We start from the raw sequence: 22,078 nt of genomic DNA, 5'->3' as shown, positions 1-22,078 counted from the left end.
GCTTTGTGTCACCGTAAGGACACAATTTTGGAGCAAGACAGACAGAGGCAAAATATATTATACTGTGTGTGTATATATAGTATATCTTGCATTATGTAAGTGAATTTGGTTATCCAGAAACTTTTTGGGAGGTCCTAATCAGTTTTGACATTTCAAACCATTGCAGAACTCTCATGCCAATTGATCCTTCGTAGAGTATAAGTGTGTGTGTGTGTGGTGATAGTAGTTGTTTATATATAATAAAAAGCACAAACGTCCCAAAATGAAGCATCTTTGATTATGCACCAATGAATTGAACCCGCTGCCCCCATTATCTCACTATATGTCGCCTTTCTCCCTCTAGAGGCCAGGTTTGTGGGCTCGGCTCATATGCCGGAGAGCGTGGATAATAAGATGGGCGACGATGACAAGATCTATTTCTTCTTCACGGAGCGTGCCTTGGAATATGACTGCTATAGTGAACAGGTGGTGTCCCGGGTGGCCCGCGTCTGTAAGGTGGGTGACATTTGCCTCACATTTTTACATTTGAGTTCCGGTCACCTCTTTATTACATTCTATTTATTGCTTTTTTTTTTTTTTTTTTTTTTTTTTTTTTTTTTTATCCTTCTGTAATATTTATATCCTTTTGTGAATATAACCAGCTCCGTCCATCTTCCCACCCCCCCCCCCCCCCCCCCATTACGTCACTACAAACCTTTTAGAATGAAAATTATATTATTGACTCATTCAAAGCAATTTCCTAATGCAGCGGCTGTGACGCCCCTCCCCCCTTCTGTATGGGAGTGAATGGAAATGGAGATCCATTAGTGGTGACCTGAAGGCCCCTCATGCTGTGTAATACAGAGACGCTGACTGCTGATGTGCTATTGCTCTGCCATATGGAGCGTTCATTTTAAAGGCTTCTTCCCATTGTGTCCTGATGTTTCTTACACCGTATTCTAATTCCCTTTCAGGGAGACTTAGGAGGGGCTCGAACTTTACAAAGGAAGTGGACCAGTTTCTTGAAGGCCCGACTGGTGTGCTCCATTCCGGAGCTTCAGCTCCACTTTAACCTTTTACAGTCCGTTTTTACCCTGCGGACCGATCAGTGGCGATCTACGCAATTCTACGCCGTGTTTCAGGCTCGCTGGTGAGTTAAAAGTAATGTGTTATGTAAAAAAAAAAAAAAAACTTCTGGTGGAGAATGCGGGCACCGCAACACCCCTGTATCCAGAAACCATGCAGATAGGGATGATAGAACATTCACTTCTTGGTTTTATTGTGCTAGGTAATTCATCACAACCCATGGAACATTATTAGATTATCCTTCATCTAATTGTTGTTTTTGTTCAGCGTATGAAATTTAATATTTAGATTATCGCCCACACCCATTGTCAGGTCCACGTGCGATAAATAATCGAAAGTATTACAACAGCTATCATTAACCCCGCGTGTTAGCTCTTAGTGACCTACATCTAGGTGTCTATTTTTACCTTTCCAGGTCTTTAGGGAGAACCTGCACCAACGATGTTGTGCAGTAGAACTAGTAAATTAACAATCAGTGTTTATTCGCTACGATTGCGGCGTTAGGAGAACCTTTCGGCACCTTTTTAGATATGGAAGTAGTGGTATGGCGACCTAAAAATATTTAAAAAAAAAATTGCCTTTTTTAAATAAATTTATGTATCAGATGTTCCAAGTCATGAGAAATCTAGCATGAAGGCATATATATGCAAATCAGGCTGGAAGTGCACTGGGGACGTGTCTGGATTTAACAGCAGTCAAAGTGCAGTGATGCCCCCAGTGCACTTCCAGCCTGATTTGCATATATATGCCTTTATGCTAGATTTCTCGTCACTGGCACATCGGATACATAATTTTTTTTTTTTATTATTATTTATCAGGTACCTATACCACTACTTCCATCCTGATTTTGCTTGTGGTTTATACCCTTGATTTGTAAAGGCAGGTGAATGTCTACAGAACAAAAATTTTTTATGTATGTGTGTATATATATATATAATTAGTGTGTATGTATGTGTTTTTGTTTTATTGGCGGACAAGCACCTATATAGCTATACTACTCCTTCCCCATGCAAAAATTGTAATGACGGGTTCTCTAAAAGCTGCAAACACGCTTTAAAACGAGCTATTCCTCTTAATACTAGTGTGTGTGTGTGTGTGTGTGTGTGTGTGTGTGTGTGCGTATACATACACCCTGAGCATGCACCTGTTTTTAGTGGGTAAAGAGGAATTGGTGGCTGAAAGTTGGCAACCTAACTGAATCGGGAACAAAGGATTGAGCATGTTGACAAACATGCCTTATCTTTGTTGACACACCTGTACACATCAGTTATATGATCCTCTTAAAGGGAATTTGTCACCAGATTTGTGCTCCCCCCCCCCCATCTGAGAGCAGCATAATGTAGGGTCAGAGATCCTGATTCCAGCAATGTGTCACTTACTAGGCTGCTTAGTGTAGTTTTGATAAAATCACTGGTTAATCAGCAGGAGATTATCATTAGAGGACCACTTGGCGTGCTGCCGGTAGTCCAGCATATTCATGAGCTCTGTATAACTGCTAGATCTGCAGCAGATAATACATTGATTTTATCAAAATGACAGCAAACAGGCAAGTCACACATTGTTGGAATCAGGGTCTCTGTCTCTACATTATGCTGCTCTCAGATGGAGGAAAAACCTTAAAATCTCGAATTTGGCTATCTGATGGGTGATTTTATTTGTATAGGAAGAACAGCTTATTTCAAGCAATATTCTAGATTGTCAAAGTGGTTCTTAAAGGAAATGTTTCCTGAACACAACCCCCCCCCCCCACCCCCACCCTTTTTAAATAGAAACTGTAATACAAGAACGGTTCTAGTCCACCAAAGAGGCAGATGCATTTATGGATGGAGCATGCTGGCTCGTCATATGCCTTGATAGGGCAGTAACAATAGTCTGTAGATGAAGCATCTTGCACTTTTTTAATAAAAATCAACTGGGTGTTACATTTGGAAAAGGAATGTATACGTAAAAGAGTCTGATTGCTAAGTTCAATAGCTTCTGGGCCCCCAGAATTGGTGAATCCAGGCCTGGCGCCAAGGGAGTTGCGATGATATCACTTGGGTCTCTTTAGTAGATAGAAATGCCTGTTCTCGCGAATCTAATAAAAGTTATATGCTGAATTCTTGATAAATATTGATATTTTAGCCCATTTTGAAGAACGCATCAACATCCAAAAACTATTGGAACCCCCCCTGTTGTTGTAGTACCGTGACGGATCACTCTGTATTTGACCAATTTTGGGGTGTGGGACACTGAATATTTGTTTTTGTATTTATTTTTTTAAACTTTTCTCAAAATTAACAAAACATTTGAATGAGTATAAAGAGCTAACCCTCTGCCTGTCTTTTAGGGGCGATGTTTCCGTTTCTGCAGTTTGCCAGTACGCCATCCAGGACATTCAGAAAGTCTTTGACGGCCCTTACAAGGAATACCGCGAGCAAGCCCAGAAATGGGGTCGTTACTCTGACACGGTGCCCAGTCCCCGACCTGGATCTGTAAGTTTAGAGCCGTTAAAGTAATACTAAGTGTGTAATGTAATCCGCTAACCTCACGTGAACTGCGTGTGGAGGCTGCACAGGCGCAGGCTAAGCCCTGGAGACAATGCCAGGAAAACATTGCTTAAGCACAAAGGACTATTTCTGGAGAAATAAAAATTCCGACAGTCCGGGAACACCGTTGTGTAATTTATTCCTCCCTCTGATTTTTAACGGCACCACCTTATCCCTTAATGCACCTTGTACCTGGGTGTCGTAGTTAATTAGGGCACCCGTGATGCCATTTACACAAAGTCACGGAGATAGAAATGGCAAGAATAAACTTATGCCACAGTGGTGACGCCGGCAGAGAAGGAAATGTCTTAGGATAGGATGTGAGTTATTATTGGGACTAGTTCTTGTACGTTCTGGGTTTATTTTCTAAAAGCAGCTTCTTTTGTTCCAGTGTATCACAAATTTTCACCGGCATCACGGAATGAACAGCTCGATGGACCTTCCCGATAACACGCTCAACTTTGCCAAGAAGCACCCCCTGATGGACGAGTCCGTTCAGTCAGTCCAAGGACGCCCTCTGCTGGTCAGGAAAGGAGTCAACTTCACAACCCTTGCAGTGCGCAGGACCACAGGGCTGAATGGAGAGTTGTATGATGTGCTCTTCATCGGAACAGGTCGGTGTTTTCTTATTGTCCTCTCAATCGGTGCGTCATCCGCCATTGTTCCACGAGATGCTAATCTTCTTCTTTTCTTTTGCTCAGGAAATGGGTGGCTGAACAAAGCTGTACGTCTGGGCTCTAGTGTCCATTTAATTGAGGAACTCCAAATTTTTGACAAGCCATATCCGGTCCACAGCTTGGTCCTATCTACTCGGAAAGTAAGGATTACATTTAGTAATGCCACCAACATTTTTAGAGGCTTTTTGTTCAGGATTTTCACTTGCTCCCATTATGGCTTCTCCACCCTTAAAGTATAGAATTGCGAGGGTTTCACTATACTGCTGTCCTGGCGCTAAGAGTGCACATGGCATGTCCTAGGGGTGGAAAATCTGCTGCAGATTCTAGTAGGTGGGTGAGCGGAAAAATTTACAATGTAAATAAATTGCTGCTATAGATTTTGGCTCCGCACCATGTCAATTTTAGGTCTCCAATTTTACCATTTTATACAGATGTCCTTTTTGGTGGGGTAAAACTGTTTGCCTAACTCTACTTTCCTTAGTCTATAGACTGGGCTGACCTCTCCTATTCTCTTACAGTCTTTTCTGTTTGCTGGCTCTCCATCTGGGCTGGTACGGCTTCCCATGGCGGACTGCAGTAAATATCGCTCCTGTGCTGATTGCATCCTTGCCCGAGATCCCTTCTGTGCCTGGAATCTGAGCTCCAGCCGCTGTGTTGAGTCTGATAAACCTGATGGGTGAGTAGTGGCTGTATTCTGAGGCAGACTGTTTTGTTGATGATATCCGTATCCTGCACAGAGGATGAAATTTTAGGCTACGGCTACATGTGATACTGAGATCGCAGGGTCACGCCATCACATATAATTTCCTATTGTCGTATTGGGACTTTTTTTAAACCTCTTGGATTTTCTGTCGCTGGCTTCAAGTCGTACGCGGCTCACTTGATTTAGGCTACGTGCCTACGATCAGTGTTCACGGCGTTTTGGCTGCAGCATATTTCAGATGCAACCAAAGTGCTGTGGTACAGTGCAAGCTCAGTAGATGGGATGTATTGAAATTCCATGCCCACTGTGCGTGTACTGCCCACAGCATCAACTGACCTGCGGTGTGGCTTTCCGAGCCGCAAGCATGTCAATTTATACTGCGGATCTGCAAGCGTTCTCCGCAGGGAGAGCAGAAGAGACCGCAACTGCCCTAACCCTGTTCATGGGCACGAACCGCTACGGTCCTCTTGCGGGGGAGACTCAGTTGCCCCGCAGATTAGTACCCGCCGCATCCAGGATGCAGCAGGTCACGACCGTGGGCATATACTCTTAGATGTCATTGAAAGTTGCATTTGACTGATATGCAATATTGCCTTTTTCTTTGTCGCTCCATTGGGAGACCCAGACAATTGGGTGTATAGCTACTGCCTCCGGAGTCCACACAAAGCATTACACTTTAAAAAGTGTAACCCCTCCCCTCTGCCTATACACCCTCCCGTGCATCACGGGCCCATCAGTTTTTTGCTTTGTGTTGAAGGAGGCTGACACATTCACGCAAGCTCCACATTTTAGTCAGCAGCAGCTGCTGACTTTGTCGGATGGAAGAAAAGAGGGCCCTAACAGGGCCCCCGGCATGCTCCCTTCTCACCCCACTCTGGTCGGCGGTGCTGTTAAGGTCGAGGTACCCATTGCGGGTACAAAGGCTGGAGCCACATGCCGTTATCCTTCCCCATCCCTTAGGGGCTCTGGGTGAAGTGGGATCCTAACCGGTCACCATACACTGGGACCGGGCTCCCTCCGCAGCCCCTGGGGGAATCTGACGGACAGGAGCCGGGTATCATCAGGGACAGGGCCCTGCTACTCTGAGGTACTCTGTGTCCCCTTGGGGACGGCGCATAGAGCGCATGTGTAAAGGACGCTGCAGCAGCTGCCGGGTGTTTTTGTGACCGGGACTACCGCGCCGACCGCGCTTGTTTCCCGGCCACATTACTAACTTTAGTCCCCGGCTTTTGCGGCCTAGTACCGCATAATCCCGCCCCCGGGCCTGCCAGTCAGGGGTAAGGGCGGGACGCTTGACTAGACGTCAGCGGTGAGGGCTGGAGCATACTTAGGTATCCTCCTCCCCCCTCACTGAGCACTGCGGGGCACCAGATTCCCGCACTTTCTGAGGCACGCCCACGGCTCCCTCCTCCTCTCAGAACGCCGGCAGCCATTGCTATCAGCACTTCTGCAGGTGGAGACCGTCAGACCGAGCTCAACAGCTCTGGGAGGCCCAGGCAGGGAATCTGGTGGTCACACAACCGCTGAGGGCGGTCGGTAAGCCGCACCTGTTACTAGGTGCTGGCCCCCCTGGGTGCCGAACTGTATATATATATATATATCCTTACTGTGTATACATTTACTCTGTTCGGCCGCAGTAATTGTTTTTGGCTATATAACCTCAGTTTGCTCTAGGAGGAGACAACAGCGTGTCGTCCGCAAAAAGCAAGGGTGCCAAGGCACAGGCTTATTTTGCAACCTGTACCTCTTGTGCGGCTATGTTACCTGCAGGTTCCACCTACCCTCATTGTGTGCAATGCTCGGCCCCTGTGACACTCACTCAGCCGGAGCCTCAGCCACGGGTGGGACCCCCGGCCCAGGTAGAACCACCGGCTACCACTGTCCAGGTGGCAGGGACAGAGTTTGCAGTGTTGGCTGACAAACTTTCTGAGTCACTTTCTCAATCCATGACTCAGTCTATGGATAGATGGTCTGCCAAGATACTTGAAGCTTTGCAGCACAGACCGGTAACACAGGCCCCGGGCACTGTTGAATCATTGCCCCCAGGCCCCCCTCGGTCGGAGCAGCAAAGTGCTCCTGGGGTGACTACTAGGCCCCACGGTGAGGACTCCGACACGGACCGCAGTCCCAGACCGGCTAAGCGGGCTCGCTGGGAGCTTCCCTCGACTTCATCACACTGCTCAGGGTCTCAGCATGAGGACTCTCTAGAGGATGAAGCGGATGTGGCAGATCAGGGCTCTGATCCTGACGCTGCTCTCAATCTTGATACACCTGACGGGGACGCCATAGTAAATGACCTTATAGCGTCCATCAACCAGGTGCTAGAGCTTTCTCCTCCAGCTCCTCCGATTGAGGAGTCAGCTTCTCAGCAGGAGAAATTCCAATTTCGTTTTCCCAAACGTACACGGAGTGCGTTTTTCGATCACTCCAACTTCAGAGATGCTGTCCAGAAACACCGAGCATTTCCGGACAAGCGCTTTACTAAGCGCCTTAATGACACACGTTACCCCTTCCCCACTGAAGTAGTTAAGGGTTGGGCTCAGTGTCCCAAGGTGGATCCTCCAGTCTCTAGACTGGCGGCTAGATCCATAATAGCAGTGGCAGATGGTTCATCGCTCAAGGATGCCACTGACAGGCAAATAGAGCTCCTGATGAAATCCATCTATGAAGCCATAGGCGCGTCTTTTGCTCCGGCATTCGCAGCCGTATGGGCAATCCAAGCTATCTCAGCTTGTCTGTCTGAGATTAATGCAGTCACACGTGCCTCTACTCCGCAGATGGTGTCTTTAACCTCTCAGGCGTCGGCTTTTTTGTCCTACGCCATGAACGCCGTCCTGGACTCTGCGAGTCGTACAGCGGTAGCATCCGCCAATTCAGTGGCAGTCCGCAGGGCCATGTGGCTACGCGAATGGAAGGCAGACTCTGCTTCCAAGAAGTTCTTAACCGGTTTGCCATTTTCTGGCAACCGTCTGTTTGGCGAGCAATTGGATGAAATCATTAAACAATCCAAGGGAAAGGACTCGTCCTTACCCCAGTCCAAACCAAACAGGCCTCAGCAACGGAAGATACAACCGAGGTTTCGGTCCTTTCGGCCCTCAGCCAGGTCTCAATTCTCCACGTCCAACAGGCCGCAGAAGGGCCAGAGGAACTCTGATTCATGGCGGTCTAAGTCACGTCCTAAGAAGACCGCCGGAGGAACCGCCCTCAAGGCGGCCTCCTCATGACTTTCGGCCTCACCAAACCGCATCCTCGGTCGGTGGCAGGCTCTCCCACTGTTGCGACGCCTGGCTGACACATGTCCAAGACCGATGGGTGAGAGACATTTTGTCTCACGGTTACAGGATAGAGCTCAGCTCTCGTCCTCCGACTCGTTTTTTCAGAACATCTTCGCCCCCCGAACGAGTCGATGCTCTTTTTCAGGTGGTGAGCACTCTGAAGACAGAAGGAGTTGTGATCCCCGTTCCCCTTAAGGAACGTGGTCACGGTTTCTTTTTCGCTCCTAATTGGGAGACCCAGACAATTGGGTGTATAGCTATTGCCTCTGGAGGCCACACAAAGTATTACACTTAAAAGTGTAAGGCCCCTCCCCTTCTGGCTATACACCCCCAGTGGGATCACTGGCTCACCAGTTTTGTGCTTTGTGCGAAGGAGGCAACACATCCACGCATAGCTCCACTGTTTAGTCAGCAGCAGCTGCTGACTATGTCGGATGGAAGAAAAGAGGGCCCATACAGGGCTCCCAGCATGCTCCCTTCTCACCCCACTTCATGTCGGAGGTGTTTGTTAAGGTTGAGGTACCCATTGCGGGTACGGAGGCTGGAGCCCACATGCTGCTTCCTTCCCCATCCCTTTTTACAGGGCTCTGGGTGAAGTGGGATTCTATCGGTCTCCAGGCACTGAGACCGTGCTCCATCCACAGCCCCTGGTATCTGCTGGACATGGAGCGGAGTATCTTCAGGGACATGGCCCTGCTACATGGAGGTACTCTGTGTCCCCGTGGGGACCGCGCAGACACACGGCAGCACTGCTGGGTGTGTTAGTGCGCCAGGGACAGCGGCGCTGTCCGCACTAGTGCCATCGCACACCACAGCGTTGCTGGGTGTGTTAGTGTATTGGGTGACTACCGCGCTAACCGCCGCTGCCATTTTTATTTAAGGCGCCGCTGGGATTTGTGGTGCGCCGGGGACTTCCGCGCCGGCCAGCACTGATATGCCGGCCGCGCTTATTAACTCGAGTCCCCGGCTTCTGGGCCTAGTCTCCCTTCGTTACCGCCCACAGGCCTGACAGTCAGGGTAGGGGCGTGACGCTGCATAGCACAGCAGCGCTGAGAGCTGGAGTATGTTTGGCATACTCCACCCCTCTCACTGTGTGCACTGTGAAACCGGATTCCCGCACTTTCTCAGGCACGCCCACGGCTTCCTTCTCTACAAGGACGCCGGCAGCCATTAGTGTCAGTTTCTGTACGATACAGAGACAAGTGTGGAAGACCCTGGCATTCTGATAGTCACACAATCGCTGCAACAGGCGTTAAGCAGCACCTGTGGTGCTAACCCCACTAGTGCAGAAGTGCACTTATAGATATGCTTGTACTATATACATTGCACTGTTTGGTCGCACGTTGTATATACCCTCCTGGATTGTGCGGAGGAGTTATCAGCATATTCTCTGTGTAAAACAAAGGTGCAGAACCACATGTTTTTCTATGCAGCCGGTACAGCATGTACGGCTATACGGCCGGCAGGTTACATAGACCCCCATTATATCCAACTCAGCCGGAGTCTCTGCTAATGGCCAGAGGATGAGGACGGTGTCTGCAGTATTTACTGACAGATTTTCTGAGACTATGGCTATGATACTAGAAGCCTAGCAGTCCGGACATGTCTCTCACAACATGGGCACTGTTGAATCATTGATCCATGGCCCCCCTCAGTGTGAACAACTAACAGCTCCGGGAATGTCACACGCATCCCAGAGTCACGGCTCTGCACAGACGTCAGTCCCAGACAGCCTAAGCGGGCTCACTATGAGCGGCCCTCGGTTTCATCAGGGTCCTAGCAGAAGGACTCTCTGTGTAATGAGGCGGAAGTAGCGGCTCAGGATTCTGATCCTGAGACCGCTCTCAATCTGGATACACCTAATGGTGACGCCATAGTGAATAATCTTATAGCGTCCATCAATAGAATGTTGGTTATTTCTCACCCAGCTCCTCCAGTGGAGGAGTCAGCTTCACGTATTTTTCTGGACCACTCTGCCTTCAGAGAGGCAGTCCAGGAACACCACACTTATCCAGATATGCGCTTCTCCAAACGGCTTAGGATACACGTTATCCCTGCCCCCTGACGTGGTCAAGGACTGGACCCAGTGTCCCTAGCGGCATCCTCCAATCTCCAGGCTTGTAGCTAGATCCATAGTTGCAGTGGGAGATGGAGCTGCACTTAAAGATGCCACTGACAGACAGATGGATCTCTGGTCTAAATCCATCTATGAGACTGTCGGCGCACCGTTGGCTCCAGCATTCTCACCCTTGGGGCACTCCAAGCTATTTCAGCTTGTCTTACACAGATTGACACGGTTACACGTACATCTGTGTCGCAGGTGGCATCCTTAACCTCTCAAATGTCTGCATTTGTTTCTTACGCGTTTCAGGTTGCCACTAGACTCTGCGAACCGTACGGCAGTAGCCTCCGCTGCTCCGTGTTTTTAAGCAGAGCCTGGTCTGCTCGTTAAGTGAATGGAAGGCAGATTCTGCTTCCAAAAAAGGTTGCTTAACCAGTTGCCTTTTTCTGCTGACCGACTGTTTGGTGAGCGTTTGGATGTAACCATTAAACAGTCCAGGGGTAAGGATTCATCCTTTCCTCAGCCCGGACACAACAAACCCCAACAGAGCAGGAGGCAGTCGTGGTTTCGGTCTTTTCGAGGCTCGGGCAGGTCCCATTTTTCCTCGTCCAATGTGGACTCAAAAGGATCAGAGGAGCTCAGATTCTTGGCGGGCTCAGTCACGCCCAAAAAAGAGACAGTCTGAAAACCCGCTTCCAAGGCGGCTTCCTCATGACTTGCGGCCTCCTCTCTCCGCATCCTCGGTCGGTAGCAGGCTCACCCGCCTTGGCGATATTTAGCTGCCATAGGTCAATGACCGTTGGGTGTGAGACATTCTGTCTCACGGGTACAGGATAGAGCTCACTTCTCGTCCTCCAACTCGATTCTTCAGAACTTCTCCACCTCCCGGCCGAGCCGCTGCTCTTCTGCAAACAGGGTGCACTCTATAGGCAGAAAGAGTGATGACCCCCGTTCCTCTTCAGGAACAAGGTCACGGTTTTTACCCCAAATTATTTGCGGTGCCTATAAGAACGGGCCGTTCCGTCCCGTTCTGGATCTAAAACTGCTCAGCAAGCTCGTGGACACCAGGCGGTTCCGGATGGAATCCCTCCGCCATGTCATCGCCTCAATGTCCCAAGGAGATTTCCTAGCATCATTAGGCATCAAGGATGCTTATCCACACGTGCCGATTGATCCAGAGCACTAGCGTTTCTACGCTTCGTTATAGGAGACGAACACCTTCTGTTCGTAGCTCTACCTTCCGGCTAGCGACAGTCCCACTGGTCTTCGCCAAGGTCAGGGCAGCAGTAGTCACAGTCCTGCACTCTCAGGGTCACTCTGTGATCCCATATTTAGACGATCTACTTGTCAAGGCACTCTCTTAGGAAACATGCCGACACTGCCCGAACGTTGCGCTGGAGACTCTCTAGAGTTTTGGGTGGATCATCAACTTTTTGAAGTCAGATCCGACCCCGACCCTATCGCTAACATATCTAGGCATGGAGTTTCATACTCTCTCAGCGATAGTGAAGCTTCCGCTAGACAAAAAGCATTCACTACGGGCTGCAATCTCTTCTTTAAGAACCAGTCGCACACATTGAGACGCCTCATGCACTTCCTACGTAAGATGGTAGCAATGGAGGCAGTTCTTTTCGCGCAGTTTCATCTGCGTCCACTACAATGTGACATTCTCCGCCAATGGGACGGGGAGTCGACCTCCCTCAACAGAGTCGTCTTTCTTTCTCAGGCGGCCAAGGAATCTCTACGGTGGTGGCTTCTTCCCACCTCATGGTCAAAAAGAAGGTCCTTCCTATCCCCATCCTGGGCGATAGTTACGACAGACGCGAGTCTATCAGGGTGGGGAGCAGTTTTTCTCCACCACAACGCTCAGGGTACGTGGACTCAGCAAGAGTCCACCCTTCAGATCAATGTTCTTGAACACAGAGCAGTGTATCTTGCCCTACAAACCTTCCAACAGCAGCTGGACAGCAAGCAAATCCGACTTCAGTCGGACAACTCCACAGCGGTGGCATACATCAACCACCAAGGAAGAACGCGCAACCGGCAAGCCTTCCAGGAAGTCCGGCAGGTTCTGATGTGGGTGGAAGACACGGCATCCACCATATCCACAGTTCACATCCCAGGCGTGGAAAACTAGGAAGCTGACTTCCTAAGTCGCCGGGGTGTGGCCGAAAGGGTATGGTCTCTTCACCCGGACGGGTTTCAGGAGATCTGGCGCCGCTGACAGAGGCCGGACGTCGATCTAATGGCGTCACGGCACAACAACAATGTGCCAGCTTCATGGCACGGTTTCACAATCATCGAGCTCTGGCGGCAGACGCCTTAGTTCAGCATTGGTCGCAGTTCCAGCTACCTTATGTGCCACCTCTGGCATTGTTGCCCAGAGTGCTGCGCTAGATCAGGACCGACTGCGGCCGCGCCATCCTCGTCGCTACAGATTGGCCGAGGATGTTGTGGTTCCCGGTTCTGTGGTGCCTCACGGTAGGCTAACCGGGGGCACTACCAGACCAATCAGACTGGCTGTCTCAAGGGCCATTCTTCCATTTGAATTCTACGGCCCTCAACCTGATGGTGTGGCATTGAGTCCTGGAACCTAGTGTCGTCAGGATTACCTCAGGACGTGGTTGCCACCATGAGACAGGCTAGCATACCAACGTCCGCCAAGATTGACCACAGGACGTGGAAGATATTCTTATCTCGGTGCTCGGCGCAGGGTGTTTCTCCCTGGCCGGTTGCATCGTCTATGTTTCCTTCCTTCCTGCAATCTAGGTTGGAAAAAGGGTTGTCGCTCAGTTCCCTTTAGGGACAAGTCTCAGCGCTATCTGTATTTTTTCAGAAACGACTTCCTCAGGTACGCACGTTCCTACGGGGAGTTTGTCGTCTCAGCACTCCGTACAAGCGGCCGTTAGAGCCCTGGGATCTGAACAAGGTTCTAATTGCTCTCTTGATGCCGCCTTTCGAGCCTTTGAAAGAGGTCTCCCTTCCCGCTTTTCTCGGGAAGTGGCCTTCTAGTAACGGTCTCGTCTCTTAGGAGAGTTTCCGAGCTAGCAACGCTCTCATACAAATCTCCCTTCCTGGTCCTTCACCAGGACAGGGTAGTTCTGCGTCCGATTCCGGAATTTCTCCCTAAGGTGGTATCCCACTTTCATATCAATCAGGATATCACCTCACCTTCTTTGTGTCCTCGTCCAGTCCATCAATTTCAGAAGGATTTGCATCTGTTGGTTCTGGGGAGAGCACTCAGGTTCTACTTCCCGCATGGCGCTCCTGCGCCACCCGGATGCACTCTTTGTCCTTGTCGCTGGTCGGCGTAAACAGTCGCAAGCTTCTGAATCCACCCTGGCTCGGGGGATCGAGGAACCAATTCTTGAAACCTACAGTTCTACTGGGCTTCTGGTTCTCTCAAGGCTGAAGGCCCATTCTACCAGAGCCGTGGGTGCATCCTGGGCATTACGGCACCAGGCTACGGCTCAGCAGGTGTGTCAGGCACCTACCTGATTGAGTCTGCATACTTTTACCAAGCATTTTCAGGTGCATACCTACGCTTCGGCAGACGCCAGCCTAGGTAGATAAGTCCTTCAGGCGGCGATTGCCCACCTGTAGGAAAGGGCTGTTTGACGGCCCTATCACGAGGTATTCTTTTACCCACCCAGGGACTGCTTTTGGACGTCCCAATTGTCTGGGTCTCCCAATTAGGAGCGAAAAAGAAGGGAATTTTGTTTACTTACCGTAAATTCCTTTTCTTCTAGCTCCAATTGGGAGACCCAGCACCCGCCCTGTTTCTCGGGGTTTTTCTGTTTTTTCGGGTACACATGTTGTTCATGTGGTATGGTTCAGTTCTCCGATGTTTCCTCGGATTGAATTGGTCTTTAAACCAGTTATTGGCTTTCCTCCTTCTTGCTTTGGCACTAAAACTGGTGAGCCAGTGATCCCACTGGGGGTGTATAGCCAGAAGGGGAGGGGCCTTACACTTTTAAGTGTAATACTTTGTGTGGCCTCCAGAGGCAATAGCTATACACCCAATTGTCTGGGTCTCCCAATTGGAGCTAGAAGAAAAGGAATTTACGGTAAGTAAACAAAATTCCCTTCTTTTACTCCAACTTGTTTGTAGTGCCAAAAAAGGACGGATCATTCCGTCCCGTTCTGGACCTCAAACTGCTCAACAGACACGTGAAAACCAGACGGTTCCGGATGGAATCTCTCCGCTCCGTCATCGCCTCGATGTCCCAAGGAGACTTTCTAGCATCAATCGACATCAGGGATGCTTATCTCCACGTGCCGATTGCACCAGAGCATCAGCGCTTCCTGCGTTTCGCCATCGGAGACGAACACCTTCAGTTCGTGGCTCTGCCTTTCGGCTTGGCGACAGCCCCACGGGTCTTCACCAAGATCATGGCAACAGTGGCGGCAGTTCTACACTCTCAGGGACACTCGGTGATCCCTTACTTAGACGATCTTCTAGTCAGGGCACCCTCCCGGGTAGCATGCCAACACAGCCTGAATACTGCTCTGGAGACTCTCCAGAGGTCCGGGTGGATCATCAATTTCCCAAAGTCACAATTGACTCCGACCCAATCGCTAACTTACCTCGGGATGGAGTTTCATACTCTCTCAGCAATAGTGAAGCTCCCACTGGACAAACAGCGTTCACTACAGACAGGGGTGCAATCTCTCCTTCAAGGCCAGTCACACCCCTTGAGGCGCCTCATGCACTTCCTAGGGAAGATGGTGGCAGCAATGGAGGCAGTTCCATTTGCGCAGTTTTATCTGCGTCCACTCCAATGGGACATTCTCCGCAAATGGGACAGGAGGTCGACGTCCCTCGACAGGAACGTCTCCCTGTCTCGGGCAGCCAAAGTCTCTCTTCAGTGGTGGCTTCTTCCCACTTCTCTGTCGAAAGGAAAATCCTTCCTGCCCCCATCCTGGGCGGTGGCCACGACGGACGCGAGTCTGTCAGGGTGGGGAGCGGTTTTTCTCCACCTCAGGGCACCTGGACTCAGCCAGAGTCCGCCCTTCAGATCAATGTTCTGGAGATAAGGGCAGTGAATCTAGCCCTAAAGGCGTTCCAGCCGTGGCTGGAAGGCAGGCAGATCCGAATTCAGTCGGACAACGCCACGGCGGTGGCGTACATCAATCACCAAGGCGGCACACGCAGTCGTCAGGCCTTCCAAGAAGTTCGGCGGATTCTGCTGTGGGTGGAAGCCACAGCCTCCACCATCTCCGCAGTTCACATCCCGGGCGTAGAAAACTGGGAAGCAGACTTTCTCAGTCGCCAGGGCATGGACGCAGGGGAATGGTCTCTTCACCCGGACGTGTTTCAAGAGATTTGTTGCCGCTGGGGAACGACGGACGTCGACCTGATGGCGTCCCGGCACAACAACAAGGTCCCGGCATTCATGGCACGGTCTCAAGATCACAGAGCTCTGGCGGCAAACGCATTAGTTCAGGATTGGTCGCAGTTTCGACTGCCTTATGTGTTTCCTCCTCTGGCACGAATGCCCAGAGTGTTACGCAAAATCAGGTCCGACTGCCGCCGCGCCATCCTCATCGCCCCAGACTGGCCGAGGAGGTCGTGGTACCCGGATCTGTGGCATCTCACGGTGGGTCAGCCGTGGACACTGCCAGACCGATCAGACTTGCTGTCTCAAGGGCCATTTTTCCATCTGAATTCTGCGGCCCTCAACCTGACTGTGTGGCCATTGAGTCCTGGATCCTAGCGTCTTCAGGATTATCTCAAGAGGTCATTGCCACTATGAGACAGGCCAGGAAACCAACGTCCGCCAAGATCTACCACAGGACGTGGAGGATCTTCTTAAATTGGTGTTCTGATCAGGGTTTTACTCCCTGGCCGTTTGCTTTGCCCACTTTTTTGTCATTCCTTCAATCCGGAATGGACAAGGGTTTGTCTCTCGGCTCTCTCAAGGGACAAGTATCGGCGCTTTCCGTGTTTTTTCAAAAGCGTCTAGCCAGGCTTCCGCAGGTACGCACGTTCCTGCAGGGAGTTTGCCACATAGTCCCTCCTTACAAGCGTCCGCTAGAACCCTGGGATCTTAACAGGGTGCTAACTGCTCTTCAGAAACCACCCTTCGAGCCGATGAGGGACGTTTCTCTTTCACGTCTTTCGCAGAAGGTGGTCTTCCTAGTGGCAGTCACATCACTTCGGAGAGTGTCTGAGCTAGCAGCGCTGTCATGCAAAGCCCCCTTCCTGGTGTTTCACCAGGATAAGGTGGTTCTGCGTCCGGTCCCGGATTTTCTCCCTAAGGTGGTATCTCCTTTTCATCTCAATCAGGATATCTCCTTACCTTCCTTTTGTCCTAATCCAGTTCACCAATGTGAAAAGGATTTGCACTTGTTAGATCTTGTGAGAGCACTCAGACTCTACATTTCTCGTACGGCGCCCCTGCGCCGTTCTGATGCGCTCTTTGTCCTTGTCGCTGGCCAGCGTAAAGGGTCACAGGCTTCCAAGTCAACCTTGGCTCGGTGGATCAAGGAACCGATTCTTGAAGCCTACCGTTCGTCTGGGCTTCCGGTCCCTTCAGGGCTGAAAGCCCATTCTACCAGAGCCGTGGGTGCGTCCTGGGCATTGCGGCACCAGGCTACGGCTCAGCAGGTGTGTCAGGCGGCTACCTGGTCGAGTCTGCACACTTTCACGAAACACTATCAGGTGCATACCTATGCTTCGGCAGATGCCAGCCTAGGTAGGCGAGTCCTTCAGGCGGCGGTTGCCCACCTGTAGGAAGGGGCCGTTTTACGGCTCTTTTTATTCAAGGTATTCTTTTACCCACCCTGGGACTGCTTTTGGACGTCCCAATTGTCTGGGTCTCCCAATGGAGCGACAAAGAAGGGAATTTTGTTTACTTACCGTAAATTCCTTTTCTTCTAGCTCCTATTGGGAGACCCAGCACCCGCCCCTGTTCCCTTCGGGCTGTTGTTCTTTTGTGTACACATGTTGTTCATGTTGCATTGTTCTTTGGTTCATGGTTTAGTTCTCCGAACATCCTTCGGATTGAGTTTACCTTAGACCAATTTATAAGTTTCCTCCTTCCTGCTTTGGCACCAAAACTGATGGGCCCGTGATGCACGGGAGGGTGTATAGGCAGAGGGGAGGGGTTACACTTTTTAAAGTGTAATGCTTTGTGTGGCCTCCGGAGGCAGAAGCTATACACCCAATTGTCTGGGTCTCCCAATAGGAGCTAGAAGAAAAGGAATTTACGGTAAGTAAACAAAATTCCCTTCTTTCTCTAAGAGTTATTCACAATCCTGTTGCTGACAAATTGCACAGATGTTTTGGTTGCCCAACGTGTCACAGATCACAGTCTAGCCCCAGCAGTATTCGTACAGTGTCCCTATGTCAGGGAACATCACGGTAACATTTTTGTTCTCTGCAGGGACGATCTGCTTCAGGACATCGAGAACTTTGATACCTCCATGTGTGAAGTTCAGTATATGAAATATTGTAAGTTTCTCTCTTCCATCAGATATGAAATTCGTTGGAGGACACAGAATTATTTTCTTATGCTTTCCAATTTATTTATTTATTTATTTATTTATTTATTTTTTTTAATTTCAGCAAAGCCTGCGTCAAGAAATCTCACTGTGGCCATAGGGACAAATGTGGTTCTCCCTTGTGAGCTGACCTCCAACCTGGCCCAACCCATATGGAAGTTCAATGGTCAGGATTTGAGGCAGGATGATAATGACTCTGTGCTTTACGACATCACACTCCAGGCTCTGGTTATCCTTGGAGTCAACGTTCACCACTCTGGAACATACAGTTGCTTATCGGTTGAACAGGGAGCACAATTTGCTTCGAAACATTACCAGTTAAATGTGGTGGCCTCCCCAACTCTGACTTTAGAGTCTTCTGCTCCTATGGATGGATTGGGTTTGGTCTGGATGATGGTCATCGCTCTTGGGGCTGTGTGCTTGGCCCTTTTCCTGGCTGTAGTCTATCTGCGGAGAAAGCTACAAGATGAGATGGAGAAAGGTTCCAAAACTCTGGAGAACACACTCGTGTATCCCATCCAGTTACCATCACAACCCAAAATTGCAAAGTGCCTGCCCAGCGCAGACTCTGATGAGAAACTCTGGGATCCTTCCTCTTATTACTATTCTGATGGATCACTTAAGATCGTTCCAGGTCATGCATTGTGTCAGAACAGCACGGGTTCCTCTTCTCCATCTGGTAATGGCATCCCTGGTCAGCCACTTCCCTCACCACCTCTTCATTCTCCTAACCACATGCTGCTGTCTGGCGTCCGAGGCTCCAGCAGTAATGGGTACATACGACTTACACTAGGTGGGGGAATAAATGAGGAGCGCCCACCACTTGGGGACCTAAATGAAGAACTAAGGTGGAAATTGAAGCAGAGGCAGACCTTGCCGGACTCTAATCCAGAGGAATCGTCTGTCTGACGACCCGTGTTGCCACCTGCACAGTTTGCACTGTTTTTTTTGTTTTTGGTTTGTTTTTTTTTCCTAGTTTTTATTTTGTACTACCTCAGGGACTGGAGATTTGGGGGAAGGATGTGGCCAAAACTTAATTTCTCTTCCCCCCCCCCCTCCCCAACCTTTGTCTCCACTGCAGATGTATGGAAGCGAGAAGACCTTCATGGTTCTCCTTTCGTCCCGTCGTACTCTTCTCACATTTTCCCCCCTTTCTGTGACTCGTCAAGCTTAAGTATTTGTGAAACTTTCCTGTAAGATTTGGTGCATTTATGGGTGACGTTGGATCCGGATTGCCATGGAGGAACCAATCTCCTCCTATTCTAAAATCCTTGGCCATAAGAGCAATATTTGGACAGAAGACTCGGCAACCTGTTTACTCCTCCCGGTGCAGGGATTAATCGTTAACCACTTAGTTGCCGGTCTTGATTCGCAGCAGATTTCCTGGTGTATGGCAATAAAATCACTACTGTTTTCTATAGCATTTTTACACTATAAAAGTTTACAGTGCTCTCTAATACCACCAATTTTTTTGCGGAAGGAACAGCTATAGCCTAGCCCGCTGCTGTGCGATGACAAGCAGAGGTTGCTTGCTGGCTCTTGTAGTCACACAGCAGATCAATGGCTTTCTGTATTGGACGATTGAATGCGTGCGTATGAAATCTGAAGAAAGTAGATGCCAACATATCCAGTTTTTACTTAAGAGGCAGCGTATGGATTTATTTTGGGTTCCTCCCCCCCCACCCCCCACCCCCAACCTTGCCTATTTGTCCCCCTTCATCCCCTCGGTCGTCACATGCAAAATGACTGCTTCGATCACGTAATTTTGATGCAGCCCCATCTGGTTGCTGAGCGTTCGTGTAATTGACTTGTTTTAAGATGCATGATAATGAATGTGAGGATGTATTAATGGTTCTACGCTCCTTGTGGAACAATCAGTCCCTCAAGAAAACTTTTTATTCTTTTGTGTGTGTGTCCGTTCAGTTCCGTAACCTCAGCCCTTCAATCATTCCACAGTGAGACATGGATGGGAACATTTCATAGATCCATACACAAGACCAAGACTTGCGTGGATTTTATCTTTCCCTGCTGCCAAATGCCATTAATTTTTATTATTTTATTTTTTTACTTTTTACGTGTCTGCGAGTGGCGAAAGGGAGGGACAAGAGAGTTGTCTTGTATATACATATCCTATTCACTGTTTTTAAAATCGAACCTCCTTGGGGTCTGCACGCTAAAAATATCTTTTTTTTCTTTTTTTTTTTTTTTTTCTCCTCCATTCTCTTCTGTAAATAGGATCCTCTGTTCTCACGCTCTCTTCGCCTTGTCCCCTGCTCATTCTGTAGGTCACTGTAATTTATTTGTCTGTTTTGAAATATATTTATTTCCTGTAAATAGGTATTTTTATATTGAGAAAATAAAAATGAAATTTAAACAATTACGTTTTTTTTTTTTTTTTATTTTTAATTCCTGTCTTGTGCTGTTTTTAAGTATTTGCAACTTTTTAAGATTCCAAAGTAGACACCTCGGTAATTTTGAGTTTCATCTAGATTCCGAGCGTTCTCCAGTGAAAACCAGTTATCCCTCTGATAGGCTGGGTGATGACTTAAGGGGGCTTTACACACTGCGACATCGCTAACGATATATCCTCGGGGTCACGTCGTTGGTGACGCACATCCGGCGTCGTTAGCGACGTTGCAGCGTGTGACACCTAGGAGCGACGATCGCAAAAACGTCAAATCATTGACACGTCGCTCCTTTTCATAATATCGTTGGTGGGGGCATGCTGCTGGTTGTTCATCTCTGTGTGACACCGCAGGAACGACGAACATCTCCTTACCTGCATCCACCGGCAATGAGGAAGGAAGGAGGTGGGCGGGATGTTCTGCTATTCCGCTTAGTGACGCCGCAGTGATGCCAAACGCACCTCCCCCTTGAAGGAGCTATTGTTCGGCAGCAACAGTGACGTCGCTAAGCAGGTATGTGCATGTGACGCTGCCGTAGCGATATTGTTCGCTACGGCAGCGATCACCACATATCGCAAGAACGACGAGGGCGGGTGCTATCGCTCGCGACATCGCTAGCTATGTCGCAGCGTGTAAAGCACCCTTTACTGTTTGGAGGGTTTCTAACTGCTGGGACCGACACCAATCGGACGAATATGACTCTTGTATCCCCATTAGAATAGGGCAGCAGCGCACATGCTCAATCTCTGCTCCATTCATTCCCTGTGGGGCTGCCAAAAGTTCTTCCGGCTTTTTCCGGAAGCTACGTAGACAAGGAATGGAGCTATGGTTGGGCATCTGACCTGCTGCGCCATTATGTAATGGGCTTTAAAATTCTCTGATCTGATGATCTGTGCAGGTCCCAGTGTTTGGACCACTTACTGATCAATAAGTTATCACCAGTGATGGGTGAGCAGTACAGTATTCGGTGCTCGAAATGATGAGTGAACATTACGATGCTGGAGTCGAGCAGGTTGGATGCTTGGACATGCCCAACTCCTGTAACGAGTATAATGAAAGTCAATGAGAGAGAAGGCAGGGTGTTTTTTTTTTTTTTTGTTTTTTTTTGGGACACACTAAATCCAAAAATGTTGGTCTTACCCCCAGGCAGAGCCACTCAGAGACTGCAAGTGGTTCCCACTAGAGTGCCGGCTCCTGGCATTCAGTGAAGCAAGTCAACGCTTTGTGCTTGTTTCTCGAATGACAAATCTGAGCACGCATGATACTCGGCCGAGCTCCATGAGTACCCGAGCACCCCGATGCTCAGTCGAGTACCGAGCAGTGCCTGTCACGGTCGCCCATCATTAGTTATCACCGATCCTCTGAATCTGTGATCACTTGTTTTCAACTGTCAACCCCATTTTTAAAGGGGTGGTTCACCCATATCCATTATTGGCCACAACGATATGTTGAGAAACAAGGTTTCACTCAAATACTTTGTGTTGCCAATAGTGCCTGTGAGTGGTGCTATTGCGGACTGCTCTTCCCCATCACCTGACCCCCGCCTCCGTGACCCTGTGGATCCGGTGATGTCACGTCAACTTCCTCCTCACCTGACATCACCGCGACCGGCCCCAGTCTACGTGAGTGACTGGGCTGTGGGCAGTGTTTCCACACTAGTCACAGCCCAGCACCTCCCTGCTCCCTCCTCCTTCACTGCAGAGCGCCACAAGCCGTAGACACGCTGGGCTGTGATGAGCGGTGAAACGGAGCCCAGGGGTTGGGCGATGGGGAAGAGAGGGCTGCAATAGCGCCGCTCACAGGCACTATTGGCAACACAAGGTATTTGAGCGAAACCTTGTTTGTCAACATTATATC

The 22,078-nt window shown here is 49.4% G+C and overlaps 1 protein-coding gene across 1 annotated transcript; it reads left to right on the top strand.

The window, feature by feature from the left end:
* The first annotated feature begins 348 nt into the window (after positions 1-348).
* SEMA4C (semaphorin 4C) lies at positions 349-20,193 on the top strand. Its single transcript, XM_075346216.1, has 8 exons — positions 349-495; positions 954-1,129; positions 3,395-3,539; positions 3,985-4,207; positions 4,295-4,410; positions 4,789-4,946; positions 17,699-17,766; positions 17,881-20,193. The coding sequence occupies exons 1-8, from the start codon at positions 370-372 to the stop codon at positions 18,723-18,725; spliced, it is 1,857 nt and encodes a 618-aa protein (XP_075202331.1). The 5' UTR covers positions 349-369; the 3' UTR covers positions 18,726-20,193.
* Positions 20,194-22,078: the final 1,885 nt, after the last annotated feature.

Source organism: Anomaloglossus baeobatrachus, chromosome 4, assembly GCF_048569485.1.
Source record: "Anomaloglossus baeobatrachus isolate aAnoBae1 chromosome 4, aAnoBae1.hap1, whole genome shotgun sequence".
Lineage (NCBI taxonomy): Eukaryota > Metazoa > Chordata > Amphibia > Anura > Aromobatidae > Anomaloglossus > Anomaloglossus baeobatrachus.
The sequence above is the reverse complement of the archived record's forward strand: the minus strand, read 5'-3'. Positions and strand labels throughout refer to the sequence as shown.